General features: G+C 36.2%; 1 protein-coding gene across 4 annotated transcripts in view; it reads right to left on the bottom strand.

Moving 5' to 3' along the window:
• METAP1D (methionyl aminopeptidase type 1D, mitochondrial) overlaps nt 1-15,832 on the bottom strand; it is a 78,548-nt gene that overhangs the window by 42,862 nt on the left and 19,854 nt on the right. The window contains exon 1 of one of the 4 annotated variants that reach the window (XM_024561452.4): nt 12,815-13,078. The exons of the other annotated variants lie outside the window; for them this stretch is intronic. Within the exon in view, the coding sequence (XP_024417220.1) occupies nt 12,815-12,974 (160 nt within the window). The 5' untranslated portion in view covers nt 12,975-13,078. Of the gene's footprint in view, nt 1-12,814; nt 13,079-15,832 lie in introns of those variants that run through there. 4 annotated transcript variants of the gene reach the window in all.

Raw genomic sequence — 15,832 nt, 5'->3', positions numbered from 1 at the left:
TATTATTTTGTATTAGTTTCAGGTGTTCAGCACAGTGGTTGGACAATTATATAGTTTACAAAGTGGTCTCCCCCCGCTCTTTCCAGTATCAAATTAGTGTTTTTGGTTTCTTCAGATATATACCCAGAAGTGGAATTGCCAGGTCATAAGGCAGTTCCATTTTTAATTTTTTGAAGAACTTCCATACTGGCTACATCAATCTGCATTCCCACCAACAGTGCACGAGGGTTCCCTTTCTCCACATGTTCACCAACTCTTGTTTGTTGGTTTACTGATGATAGCCATTCTGACAAATATGAGGTGATATCTCATTGTGGTTTTAATTTGCATCTTTCTGATGATTAGTGATGTTGAGCATCTTCACATAGGTCCATTGGCCAACCGTAAGTCCTCTTTGGAAAAGTGTCTATTCTCTGCACATTTTTAATTGCATTGTTTGTTTTTTTGATATTTAGTTGAATGAGTTCTTTGTAAATTTTGGAATGCTAGCCCTTTACTGAATGTGCCGTTGGCAAATAATGTCTCCCATTCAGTAGGTAGTCTTTTTATTTTGTTGATGGTTTCCTTTGCTGTGCAAAACCTTTTTAGTTTGATGTAGTCTCACTTGTTTATTTTTTCAAGATTTTATTAATTTATTTTTAGAGACAGGAGAAGGGAGGGAGGAAGAGAGAGAGAAACATTGATTGGTTGCCTTTCGTATGTGCCCCAACCAGGGGTCAAACCTGCAACCCAGGCACGTACCCTGACCTGGGACGGAACCAGTGACCTTTAAATTTGTGGGACAATGCCCAACCAACCAAGCCCCACCAGTCAGGGCTTATTTTTACTTTTGATCCTCTTGCCTAGGACATATATCCGAAAAAATATTGCTAAGAGAAATGTCAGAGATTGTACTGCCTATGTTTTCTTCTAGGAGTTTTATGGTTTCAAGTCTTACATTTCAGTCTTTAATCCATTTTGAGTTTATTCTTGTATCTGGTGTGAGGAGGTTGTCTAGTTTCATTTGTTTTGCATGTATCTGTTCAATTCCAGAGCTTTTAAATTGATATAAAGTATATTAGATAACACTATAGCTTGATGAAGCATAAAAAGCTACCAAAAATTTTTTTAATCATTTTTTAAATTTTTCAAGTATAGTTGACATATAATATGTTTCAAGTGTACACCCCAGTAATTAGACATTATATAACTTACTAAGTGATCATCCTGATAAATCTTGTACCTAACACCATACATAGTTATTAGAATATTATTGACTATATTCCCTATGCTGTGTTTTATATCCCTGTGACTAGGAAAACTACAGCCTTTCAGAAGCTTAATCATAATCATCATAATAATATAACTGATATGTTTATAGCAATTTACAAAATAACTTCATACATATTATTTAATTTGGTACAAAAACCTGTGTCAGGTAAATTGGAAAAGTACTGTTGTACTTATTTTATAGGCAAAACCCCCTGAGACTCAAGGAGGTTAAGGGATTTTCCCAAAATCACAAAAATCACAAGTGGCAAATCCAGATTTCAAACCTAAGTCTATCTTTTAAAAATCTTTTTATTTGTAGAAAATTTCAAACATAAACCAAATAGATTAATATAGCAAACTGCCATGTACCCATCATCCAGTTTTAATAATTATCCACTTATGCCAACCTTGCTTCATCTACAACCATCCTCCCTTCCCATTGAGTTATTTGAAGCCAATCCCAGATATATCATTTCATCTTTAAATATTTCAGTATGCATATCTAAAATATAAAAACTCCTTCTAATGATTTAATAATATATCCTCATCACATCAAAAAATTAACAGCAATTCCTTAATATTATCAAATATTTGGACAGTCTTGGTATTCTCCTTTTGTTATATATATATTTAATTTTTTCATTAAACAAAGTTTATTAAAATAAGAGTAAAAAAGGCCTACATATTGCATTTGACTGACATGTCTCTTATGCCTGTTTTAATCAATTCCTCTCTCCTCCTGAAATGCCTTTCTTTGTTCCTAGCATCTCTCACATTCTGGATTCACTAGTTATATCTTAGTGGTGACATGTAACATGTTTTTCTTATATTTCCTATAACTGATATTAAACCTAGGGAGTTGCTTTAAGTCCAGCTTTGTTTTTTGATTTGGCAAAAATATTTACTAGATGGAGGTGTGCTCTGACAGCTGTCTCTTCTTCTGTGATATTAGTAACCATTTATGGTCAGTGCCTCGATCCATTAACTCATTAGGGGTTTGCTAAGTGGTGGTATTTTATCATACCTCTTTTGTTCATTGGCAGGAATACTTCTATAAAGAGAAAACTCTCTGCCCTGGCTGGTGTGGCTCGGTAGATTGAGCACTGGCCTGCGAACCAAAGGGTGGCTGGTTCAATTCCCAGTCAGGGTCCATGCCTCAGTTGTGGGCCAGGTCCCCAGTAAGGGTCATGCAAGAGACAACCACATATTGATGTTTCTCTCCATCTCTTTCTCGCTCCCCTCCCCTCTCTATAAAAATAAATTTTTTTAAATTAAAAAAAAAAGAAAAACTAACTTTTATCAAACTATTTGGTCAATCTGAGGTTGAGTTCATACAGGAAACCAGCTAAAGGCTTGATTCTTTTGTTTAACCAGTTTCCAGAATAGTTAAAAATTTAGAGCTCTGAACAACAAATTCAATGTTCTTAATCAGAAATTGAATAAAATTTCTATCTGAAAGATTTGGTCTAAAATATTATCTATTTCTGTGTAAATAATTTTTATGTAAAAGACTGAGTCAGTGAAACTTAATTTCACTTTGAAGTAAAAACACTGGTCAGACACCAGTAAAACAGAAACACTTCACTAATTTTTATCATAAAGTAAAACATTAATCACCCAGATTTAATAAATCACATATCTTCTCCACCCTTTTCTTCTCATACTTTTATTTTGGGGGTGGGTGGGACTGGAAGAATAGCAGTAATAAGACAAGACTGCAGTTTTAAGGGGGCAAAAACCCAACTCTAAATGGATTTTTCTTAAAGAAAGAAACCCAAAACCAAAAGAAAACAGGTAAAATTAGCTATTGGAAATTATGGCCATGTGAATCAACCCTTGCTCTCCACATCTGGCAGCACTTAGCTCCCTGAGGGCACGCTTGGTGCCCTAGGGCACTGTTACACATGTTTGACCAGCAGGGCAACAACAAAGGACACAGAGGCTATAAAAAGAGGCAGCAGGTAACCATCAGGCTGGCCAAATGGCCGAGGCACTTTGACAAAACACACAATGAAGCAACTGGTTATTCCTGTGACTGAAAAGTCAAGGAGGGAGGGCTTTATTTTAGGATTCTTTAAGTCACTGGGTTACTTCCTTGTTTTAATCAGGTCCACAAATTCTCCCTTTTCTTTCAGACATTCAGTGAGTAACATCAGAGACAAGCTATATAAAGCCACCTTTATAAAGCCAGCTTGTCTCCTTGCCAAAAACCTATCTGAGAATTCAACTAGACTGTTTTCTGGACTCTGCCCCCAGACTGTGGAGGAAGTGAAGGTGCCAAGTTATTCTGCAAACACTTCAGCAGTATACTCAGAAAGAGACAAAAGTATTCATGAATGAGATGGTCTACCTTATTATATTCATTCTGGAACTTAGATGAGTATATAGTACTTTTAGTTTTAAATATGCCTCCCACCTAAGTAGACACTGTGTGATTTTGAAATAGGGGTTTTGCCTTTCCCACAGCCTAAAGCCCTCTTTCAGAGCTGTTGGTAGTGGAGTGTCTCCCTACTCCCCCTCCATGAATCCTTACCCTCCTCTTTATGAAGACTATTAAAACATACCAACTCATTCTTCCTAATATAATTTTAGCGAAACACAGGAATGATAACTCCTATTAAACTAAGGCTTTATGGGGAGAGTCCCTTAACCCAAAGGAATGATTCTAGTAGTTGGAAATTTTATGTTCCAAACAGGTTGTAGGGGAGATATTTTGGGGCAACTGCACTTCTTCAATAATTTCAGTTATACCATTATTAATAATCTGTTTCATAAAAATGAAGTTTTGGGGAAGGTACTATAAATGTCTTTAGTCTCCCCTTCTAGTGAAATATTCCTGAATTATGAATTTTTGAGTCAATTTTCTAAATTGTCATTCATATTTATTCAAAATAATTTCTTAAAACTAAGCAACAGGAAGATTTTGATTACATATATGTGCACACATACATGTAGGTGTGTGTTTAATTATGGAATTAAGACATCTTTTAACAAATAGATCACAAACAATTAAATATTTGGAGAGTCTAAATATATTTTCATTTTTAAGTACAGAAGAAAGTTAAGTGAAAGATTTTATTAAGAAACAGAATATTTCTCACTAATTGATGTTGCTCCAGTGACTTACCCCTTACTTCTTGCCTGCTTTAGTTTGTTTCCACCTCTGCAATGTTTTTTTTGTTTTTTCATGTAGGCTTAAAAATGAGCTTAAGTTGAGGTGGTTATTTTTGTGTGCTACAGTTTTTCCATTCATCTGGTGTTTTGGAAAATGTTTGCCATAGATGCTCATATGATAGGGGACTCGAAGATTAGAAAACATTATCTCTATTTCCTTTTTACTGTAATATAGAATGTTTATTCTATTCATGCTTTTGCTTAGAATTTATAAGTAGGCAAGAACTAAAAGATGCTGGAGTTCTATATAGTTCAAGGGTTTTTAGGTGCATTTTTCACAGTAAATATATTTTAAAAGAATATATAAATGTATTTATAGTTATTGACAATAGTAAACTATACTTTTAATGGTGATACATTCTCTGTGGAATTTATTTTAGTTTTTTAAAGATTTTATTTATTTTATTTTTATACATATACTTTTTAAAAAGATTCTATTTATTTACTTCGAGAGGGAGGGAAAGGGAGAGAGAAAGACAGGGAGAGACATCAATCTGTAAGAGATATGTGGATTGGCTGCCTCTCACACACCCCCAGCTGGGGACCTGGCCTGCAACCCAGGCATGTGCCCTGACTGGGAATTGAATCAGCGACCTTTCAGTTTGCAGGCTGGCACTCAATCCACTGAGCCACACCAGCCAGGACTATTTATTTTAGTTTTTGACAAAGGGGGAGGGAGGGAGAAAGAGAGGGAGAGAAACATTAATGTGTGGTTACCTGTCGCACACCTCCTACTGGGGACCTGGCCCACAACCCAGGCATGAGCCCTGAATAGGAATCAAACCGGGGACCCTTTGGTTCACATGCCAGCACTCAATTCACTGAGCCACACCAGCCAGGGCTGTCTGTGGAATTTATTGAACCTCTCCTGGTTTGTTATGGTTTGGCCAGGTATTTCCTGTTGAATTCTTATTTCTCTAGTTTGCTTCTTTATTCAGGCTATGCTTGGATCTACAAGACTAAAAATGGCCTAAAGTTGCTTTAACAATAAACACATGGTTAAGGTAACACACTAATGATAAGTTCGAGAAAATCAAGAATCAATTTACAGTATGGTTGTAATGTTCTTAAATTACTGAAGTGAATGTATATCTATAATTCACATATAAAACAAGCATTGTCCTTCCTTTTTTAACCCCCAAGACACTGATTTGCTATCATAGTTTCAAATTCTTACATATATAAATCTATTTGTCATGTAGTTCACAGCAAAACAAACTTATTATTATTTATTTTTCACAAATCTTCCCTTCAAAGATGCCCATGATGTTACTGGTAAATGAATAAGCAAGTTGCAGATCACGTATAGTATGATATCACTAAAAACACACATATATAGACATCTGCACATGCATTGGGAAAAAAGTCTAGGTGAGGATTACTAAGTTTTCCTGCTTAACATTCTTCAGCGTTTTTCAATCACTTTTAGAACATAATTCTCACTTCTCAAAGTCTACAAGGCCCTGCATAGTCTCAACCCCTCCATCTAACTGGTCTCCTCACCTCCACTCTCCCTGTCACTCACTGCCCCCCAACTACAGGAATTACTTTCTGTTCCTCAGACATTTTAAATCCTTTCTAGTCTCTTCCACCAACTCCAAACATCAGTGGCTCAATCACATCCTTCAGGCCTCAGCTCAAATGTCATTTCCTCAGATGCCTTTTGGGAGCACTCTCTCTAAAGTGGCCTTCCCAGTTACTCAATCTCTTAACTTTGTTTATTTCCTTTAAAGAACTTTTCCCGTTCTGGAGTTATCACATTTGTCTGTGTCTTTTTGCCTCCCTATCAAAACACCAACTCCACAAGGTCTAAACTCTAGCACCTACCACAGCAGTTGCTGGGGTTTGACCTTCTCTTTCTTTAGGCCTCTTCAGCCTGGTAAAATCTTTAGTAGTTTGCACCTGGATTTTCTTCTTTCAGAGGCTAACTTTTACAATTTGGATTTCACTTTTTTGCTAAAAGAACTATCCACATGAGCAAAAACCAGTGGGTATCAAGTATGGTTAAATCATTTGCTATCTGAACAGCTGAGGATGAGAAAACTTCATGCAAACTTCAGGGCAAATGATGTCTGTAGATAAATTAAAAATGAAGTAAATTATTTTTGGAAATTATAATGTAAATCAGAGGGGAAATTCAAATAACACATACACAAACATGTATATGTGCCTACATGTGTATTAAATTATATACATACAGTCAGCCTTCCCTATCCATGGGTTCTGCATCATCAGATTCAACCAACTGTAGATGGAAAATACAGTTGACCCTTTAACAACATGGGTGTGAACTGTGCAGGTTCACCTATATGTGGGTTTTTTCAGTAAATACAAAAAATGTATTTTCTTTTCCTTATGATTTTCTTAATATTTTCTTTAGCTTAATTTATTGTAAGAATATAGTATACAATACATGGAACATACAAAAGTTGTGTTAATTGACTTTATGTTATTGGTAAGGCTTCTAGTTAACAGTACACTATTAGCAGTTAACTTTTGGGAATGTCCAAAGTTATATGCAGAATTTTGACTACCCAGGGGTCAGAACCCCTGACTCCCGTATTATTCAAGGGCCAACTGTATTGGGTGGGGGGAAGTTACATTGTTGCTGATGTATACTATGTATGGGTTGACCAATGGGTCCATAGGGTTTTTTCGTAAAATCAAACATACGTTTTTAATTTTAACCAATAACTTCATTGATTTGGATATTTTAAGTATGTTGGTTATTTCCTATATGGTATAATGTTGATTGTTCTCAATTAATGTCCTAATTTGATCTCTATCAACTTCAACTGGTCTACCAATTGTGGAACATCATTGAGTGAGAAATCTCCAGCACGAAACTTTGCAAACCACTTAAAAAATTATTTTATTGTTGTTCAATTGCAGTTGTCTGCACTTACCACCCCCCACCCCAGCCATCCCCACCTCTCTCCCCTGATTCCACCCCCTGTTGGTTTTGTCCATGTGTCCTTTATAGTTGTTCCTGAAAACCCTTCCCCCTTCTCCCCATTATCCCCTCCCACCTCCCCTCTGGTTACTGTCAGATTGTTCTTAATTTCAATGTCTCTGGTTATATTTTGCTTACTTGTTTGTTTTGTTGATTAGGTTCCAGCTAAAGGTGAGATCATATGGTATTTGTCCCTCACCATCTGGCTTATTTCACTTAGCACAATGCTCTGAAGTTCCATCCATGCTGTCACAAAGGGTAGGAGCTCCTTCTTTCTTTCTGCTGCATAGTATTCCATTTGTGTAAAATGTACCACAGTTTTTTGATCCACTCCCTTACTGATGGGCACTTAGGTTGCTTCCAGTACTTGGCTATTGCAAATTGTGCTGCTATGAACATTGTGGTGCACAGGTTCTTTTGGAAAGGTGTTTCAGAGTTTTTAGGATATAATCCCAGCAGTGGACTTGCTGGGTCAAAAGGCGGTTCCATATTTAGTTTTCTAAGGAAATTCCATACTGTTTTCCACATTGGCTGCACCAGTCTGTATTCCCACCAACAGTGCACTAGGATTCCCTTTTCTCCACATCCTCTCCAAAATTTGTTGTTTGTTGATCTGTTTATGATGGCCATTCTCACCGGTGTGAACTTATATCTCATTGTGGTTTTAATTTGCATCTCTTTGATGGCTAGTGATGCTGAGCATCTTTTCATATGTCTTGGGCCCCCTGTATGTCCTTCTTGAAGAAATGTCTGTTCAAGTCTTTTGCCCATTTTTTAATTGAGTTGTTTGTCTTCCTGGAGTGGTGTGAGTTCTTTATATATTTTGGAGATCAAACCCTAGTCCGAGGTATCATTGGCAAATATGTTTTCACATATGGTTGGTTCTCTTTTCCTTTTAATGCTGTTTTCTTTAGCCATGCAGAAGCTTTTTAATTTGATGAGGTTCCATTTGTTTACTCTTTCCTTTATGTCCCTTGCTGTAGGGGACATATCAGTGAAAATATTGCTTCATGAATGTCTGAGATTTTCCTGCTGATGTTTTCCTCTAGGTCTTTTATGGTGTCACAACTTATGTTTAAGTCTTTTATCCACCTTGAATTTATTTTCGTGTATGGTGTAAGTTGGTGATCAAGTTTCATATTTTTGCATGCAGCTGTTCAGATCTCCCAACACCACTTGTTGAAGAGGCTAGTTTTACTCCATTTTATGCTTCTGCCCCCTTTGTCAAATATTAATTGACCATAGATACTTGGGTTTATTTCTGGGCTCTCTGTTCTGTTCCATTGGTCTATGTGCCTGTTTTTATGCCAGTACCAGGCTGTTTTGATTACAGTGGCCTTGCAATACAGTTTGATGTCAGGTATTGTGATCACCGCTACTTTATTCTTCTTTCTCAAAATTGCTGCAGGTATTCGGGGTCATTTATAGTTCCATATAAATTTTTGAAATGTTCATTCTATATCTGTGAAATATGTCATTAATATTTTGACAGGGATTGTGTTGAATCTATAAATTGCTTTGGGTAGTATGGACATTTTGATGATGTTAATTCTTCCAATCCATGAGCATGGTACATGCTTCCATTTGTTTGTGTCTTCCTTAATTTCTTTCTTCAGTGTTGTATAGTTTTCCGAGTACAGGTCTTTTACCTCCTTGGTTAGGTTTATTCCTAGGTACTTCATTTTTCTTGTTGCTATATCAAATGGGATTGTTTTCCTGATTCCTGTTTCTGATATTTCATTGTTGGTGTACAAAAATGGTTTTGATTTCTGAATATTTACTTTGTATCTCACTGTTTTGCCAAATTCACTTATTAGGTTGAATAGTTTTTAGGTGGAGTCTATAGGATTTTCCATGTACCCTATCATGTCATCTACAAACAATGACTGTTTTGCTTCCGCCTTTCCAATTTGGATGACTTTTATTTCCTTTTCTTGTCTGATTGCTATGGCTAGGACTTCCAATACTATGTTGAATAGGAGTGGTGAAAGTGGACATCCTTGTCTTGTTCCTGATCTTAGTGGGGAAGCTCTAAGTTTTTGTCCATTGAGTATGATGTTGGCTGTAGGTCTCTCATATATGGCCTTTATTACGTTGAGGAATGCTCCCTCTATTCCCACTTTGCTAAGTGTTTTTAAGTGTTTTTATCATAAATGGGTGCTGTACCTTATCAAATACTTTTCCCATATCTATTGCTATGATCATGTGATTTTTGTCTTTTGTTTTGTTTATGTGATCTATTTGCAAACCACTTTTTGACACATTCAATCAGTCACAACACCTTCTCCATATACTACACAAATCTTTTTATGTGTTTCAGTTATATGTTTACCTTTCTTGAAATAGTAAAGCATAATATGCCAAAAATGTTGCATTTTTTCTTCCATCTTCTATTGGCTACACAAAAATTCACCAATTTTGATTTTTTTTAATGAACACTGATATGACAGCTGTCACAATACAATCTAACAAAATTTTCTCGAATGAAGTTAAAGACAACTAAGTGCTACTAGAGCCACCTTACAGAAAAAAAAAACAAACGAACTTTTTGGCCAACCCATATTTAGACCTACTGATGGTTACACCTGTACTGAACATGTATAGACACGTTTTCTTGTTATTATTCCCTCTATGTAAATTTACAATGTATTAGGTATTATAAGTATTCTAGAGATTATTTAAAGTTTATGGGAGGATATGAGTACGTTATGCAAATACTATATCATTTTATATAAGGGACTTGAGCATCCAAGGATGTGCATATCCATGAGTGCCTTGGAAGCAATTCCTCTGTATAATCAAATATATACACATATATGTAATATACACAGTCTGACACAAATAATGCCCCTTTTTAATTATAGAATCTTTTATTACAAAATCATAAGCATGTAATTCTTTAACATAACAATATCACACTCAAGCACACCATATGACATTTCAGGGAAAATGTTCAAATTGCTGTCCATCTTGTGCAAAACATTCATTTACCCTACCAACCACACTCAAGCAAGCCTTATTTCTGTGGGACCCTGTATATAAATGTATATATAGTTGGTTACCTATAAATATGATACCTGATGGCTAACTCTAGGAACAGAGGTATATGGTTATATGTTCAGCTGGGTGTTATCTAGTATTTGTCATCTACCCTAGTGCTGGCTCTGTGTCTGGCATATAGTCAATAGTCAGCAAGTGTTCGTTGAATGAAGGGATGAACTCATTCATCCCCAGTGCTAAAAGTGATCTTGGCATATTCCACCTCATTCTTCTAGACCCCTTCACATTGCTCTGAAGGGGAAAATGGGTGTAGGGAACCACTGTGGTTATTGCTCTAAGTAATAAGTGCCTGCCCTGATCTAGAAACCTCATGTTTGCTTTCAGGACAAAATCAATAAATATGGGTATTAAAAACTCATTGCCTGCCCTGGCTGGTGTGGCTCAGTGGGTTGAGTGCTGGCCTGCAAACCAAAGGGTCACCAGTTCAATTCTCAGTCAGGGCACATGTCTGGGTTGCGGGCCAGGTCCTCAGAATGGAGTGTACGAGAGGAAACCACACATTGATGTTTCTCTCCCTCTCTTTCTCCTTCCCTTCTCCTCTCTCTAAAAATAAATAAATAAAATCTTTTAAAAATAAATAAAAACTCATTGCATTCCCCTCAGGATGGGATGGTGGTACATAATTGGTGGCTCTGATTCACTTGTACTTCTACCAGGTCAACCAGCCTGCATGTGTAGCTTCATTATTGGGCCCCATGATTTCTCTTTAATTGTGCAGTCATCTGTTTATTTCCATCTCTCAGAAATTGAAATAAATGTTGAAGACTCTAAGACAAATTGTGAAAATGAGACTAACATGTGAAAGCAAGAAAGCCTTTGTTTTCTGTAGCAAACAATGTCTAAGTAGGCAGCAATGGGTTCACTGTGAAAGCTTAAAAAGCTTCACTTAGAAAAGGAACAATCCATAATAAGGGGGAGAAGGTTCATCCATGAACCACTAAGTTAAAATACGGAGGTCTCCCTAGAAAATATCAGATCTCAGCAATGATCATTAATGGCTGCTAACATGACAAAAGACAGACAACCAGACATGTGTCTCCTGCTAGAAATATACGACACTATCTATCATGTATCCTTGCAAAAAAAAAAAAGAACTTTAATCTGATCAAACTTTAGGATGGAAGTGTTGGAGTTTACAGAAAATACAGGGGGAAGAAAAATGGTAAATGACATCATGAGGATCCAATCAGAAAACCTAGACTGAGAAAGTCTACAGAACAAATGACCTGGTTTCTTTAACAAATAAATCACAAGGGGGAAGAAAGAGGGAAGGAGAAATGTATAGATTAAAAGATTAAAAGAGACACATCAATCAAATGCAATGTGTGTATTGTGTCTGGTTCCTGATTCCAACAAATCAACTGTGAAAAAAAGCCCAGGAAATCTAGACACTGACATATTTGATGCTAAGGAATTATTCTCAAATTTTATAAGGTTTAATAATTGTGTATTTTTAAAGTACTTATGTTTTAATATTTTAGAGCTGCCTACTAAAAAATTTATGGATGTAATGGGATATCTAAGATCTCTTCCACAGATAATCTGTGGAGGAGGAATACAGGGCGTAGAGGAGTGAGAAGTAAATCAAGATTGTTGAAGTTGGGTGATTGGTCCATGGAAGTTTTTCATTGTACCATTCTCTCTAGTGTATGTTTAAAATTTTCCCTAAGAAAAAGCCTTTATCAATTACCATAATACCAATCAAAACATGTCTACACCAGTTCTCACGTGGTCCAATAATTGCATCAGTATCGCAATGTGTTTATGAAAATGCAGATTTTTAGCTCTGTCCCAGATCTACTGATTCAGAAAATTCAAGTATGGGAGCTAGAATCTCTATTTTAACAAACTAAATGATTTTTGCACACACTGAAGTTTCTTACATAAGGGATTCTTATAAACACTAAAGTTTGAGAACCACTGCCTAGGCATTTTGTATCAGTTTCATTGCTCAATTTTCAAGTGAGAAAATAAAAGGATGAAGGTAAGTTAACTGGTCAGAGTTCACTTTGAGACCTCAAAATAACAGATCTTTGAGTCTCTCAAATCTTGACTTTCCAACTTACTGTTCAAGTACCAACTAAGGAACATGGCTTAAAAATATATTATCATTGGCTTTTAAAAGTTTGGTTCAAATTCCACCAGAACCATTTACTCTTTTGACCTTCAAGGCTACAATACACACAACATAAAGTATTGCAGGGATCCCATATAAGATATCTTTAAAAAGAGGGCTCTATCAAGATGTAAGAGATAGCTTGGCATTCTGATGAAAGTGGTGGTATTCATGGCCAAATCTCTGGGATTTGGCTGAAAACCGAAAGCCCATTTTCATTTGATAGGGCCCTAGTATAAGGTAGATAACAGGGGGGTCACCTGCTAGCCATTGGTGAAGATTATGTGTCAGGAGGTCATGTCCTTTTCCATAGTAAGGGTTCTGGAGGCCAATTTTTATCTGCCCAGACAGGTCATTGATTGGGCTGCATGGTTTGGGTTTCTCAGAGTTCTTGTTTGTAAAAACACCCTTGGCTTCCATGCTTGTAATGGCTTTTCAAAAGGTAATTAGAGAATGTAGGAGGTGGGCACAATTTTCTATTTATCTAAATGGCTACATTCACACACTCCTCCCTTTTGGTATTAATCCAAGTGGTTTGATTTTGAATTTAAGGGATGGTAAGAATTAAATATGGAGGTACATAGATCCTTTAATGAGCAAAACCCAGTACCTTCATTTTTATGCCAACATGTTATGAAAATTTTCAAACATATGAAAATGTTCATAGAATTTTACAGTAAACACATACAAGTATACTTCCTAGATTCTACAATTAATATTGTACTATATTTGTTCTTTACCACATTTCTAAGCATTCCGCTGTCCATTTTTTTTGGATGCATTTCAAAGTAAGTTTCAAAAGATCAGTAACCCACTCCCCCTTACTTCAACATATATATCCATTAACCAAACTTCAATATATGTTTAGAGTTCTTTTTTTTAATTTGGAGGTAAAATGCTATGATATGCACAAATCTTAAGTATATTATTTGATGAGTTCTGAATTATCACCTGTGTAATGCATACACCTGTGTAACCAAATACTTATCAAGATACAGGCTATTACCAACACTCAGGCAGTTCCACTCCTTCCTGCCCAGCAATCCCACCTTTACCCAGTACCTACGGAAATACATGGTCTGATGCTTCCACATCATCTGGTGAGGTGGGACTCAAATTATTTTAACACTTCACAAGAAGGATAACTTAGGCCAGAGACAGATCAATTATTTTCCTTAGATCATATGAACATGACATGAAAACAAAAACATCAAACCCTGAACAGTTTCATGCTTTTCCCACTTCACTATATCCCAAAATTTCATTTCAAAACTTCAAAATTAAATTTTTGACTGTTTCCAAGCAAACAGACAATTTTTTCATAACCTTTTATCAAGGCAAACCTACAGGAATAGCTAGTATAGAGGAAAAGAATCACAAATGCATTAAAAAAAATAAAAATAATTCACGTGGGAAATGCAATTAAGTTTAATTACATTGAATGCTAATACTCCTCCTGCAATCATAAAAACAAATGTTTAAAATATATTCTAATGAAAGGAAAAGCCTCTAGTATATTCCATAGCTAAAAAATACATTTGTTTAATATTTGAATTCTTATTATTACTCTAAATCTAATGCAACCCAGATTTCAAAAATTAATGGTTCTTTCATTCTATTTTCCACTCATGCAAACAAAGGCAGTAATGTTCCAAAGATATTCTTAGTATATCTGAAAACTACTGATAAACAGCATCTTTTTTTCTTATTTGTTTAATCACTGCTGTCATTCTCTTTGTAAGCAGCAATCACAAGATGTCAAACAAATTCTGCCTTGACTGTGGGTACTGATAGATGTCTCTACTTGTTTTTATTAAAAACAAAAAAATTTTCCCTGCATTAATTACCAACACAGGAGAAGCAGGGGGCACTGCTGGGATATTCACCAGCCTCTGGGGCAAGCAGAGATGCAGCACAAAAAACTACAGAGCAAACTCGAATACCGAAGACTGCAACACATTTTTCTTTAACTCCCTTGGGGACTCGGGGACTCAAAGTTTTAGATTCCTTTAAGGGGAAAAGCAGGAACATGCACGGGGCCAGGGTGGGATCATGTTTATCAGTCACAACAGTTCATCTGGGCCTGGATCCAGGTAGTCTGCATGTCTAAATTTGATGAAATATAGGCGCCACCAGGTAACAGTAGTGGTCAGGGAGCTTGCCAGAAACCTGTAACTCAAAACTGAAAAATGAAATTAAAAGACTACTTTGGCCAGGCAATTTCTTTCTTCAGGATGCAATAACTTCAAACTACAAAGTTGAAAGAACAGACAATTCTTTGTATGTTTTAAAGTTTCTTCTTCCTAATGTGACACAACATCTGGGCTAGAAAAAATATACACATATAGTTTCAAACTTGTATTTCCATACCGAACTGTAAAGTTTTGGTAGAACTTCCTCTCCTCTTTCTTCTCTTTTTCCTTTTCTCCACATTCTGCATGGGAGTTTGGCCTATGGCAGGGAGCGGAGGCCGGCCGAGGTCTTGGGTGTATCCGGAGGGCAGGTAGAGGGGCAATGGTGGTGGAGCAGACGCCTGACCCTGTCCTGTCAATAAACCTTAACCCCGACCTGTCAGGCCCCTGAGCTGGCTATTCTCTGTCTAGCCTCTTCTCTAATTGCTCTAAAAATGACTCTTCATTTATAAGTACCTTTGTGTAAACACCCCACAGGAACTGACAGTCATCAGAATTACCATGCAGTTCTAGTTTTTAAGGAGAGCTCGAAGAGTCTTTCATTGTGTTAGGACTCTGAAAACAATTTCAACTGCTGTGCACAAAAATACTTATCACTCTTTTAGCTTGCTCTGCAGTTGACGCTCATTTGACTTTTAGGACTGTTCATAGTGAAATGTTAGATCTTTTAATTTGGTTATTTGAAAGTAAAGAGGAAGAAGTGATTTTCCCCACAGAACCAGTATGTTTCTCTTACTTCTGAGAGCCCAGAGAGATAAAGCTAAAGTCCTAAGCTTCCCCATTCATACCATGAGCCTTCCCTATAAATTCTAAAAGGACTAATATTTTTTACCTAAATATGAAAATCCAAACAAACAAAAAAATTAAAATGGGGAAGTAAGGAGGCAAGAAAAGAGGTTTGAGAATTAAGTTCTTTTTAAAAAAATAATAAAATTAAATCAGCCTTGCAGATTAATATAAAACACAAACTTTACTAGTTTGTGACTTAATTTTTTTCTTTTTCTTTGTAGTAGTAAAAAAATTATAACACATAATTCACTTAGGACTCCTTAGAAGCAATTCCCTAAACAATTTCTCTTCCACTGA

Source organism: Desmodus rotundus, chromosome 2 (genome assembly GCF_022682495.2).
Source record: "Desmodus rotundus isolate HL8 chromosome 2, HLdesRot8A.1, whole genome shotgun sequence".
NCBI lineage: Eukaryota > Metazoa > Chordata > Mammalia > Chiroptera > Phyllostomidae > Desmodus > Desmodus rotundus.
Note: the sequence above shows the minus strand (reverse complement) of the source record. Positions and strands in the feature narration are given on the sequence as shown.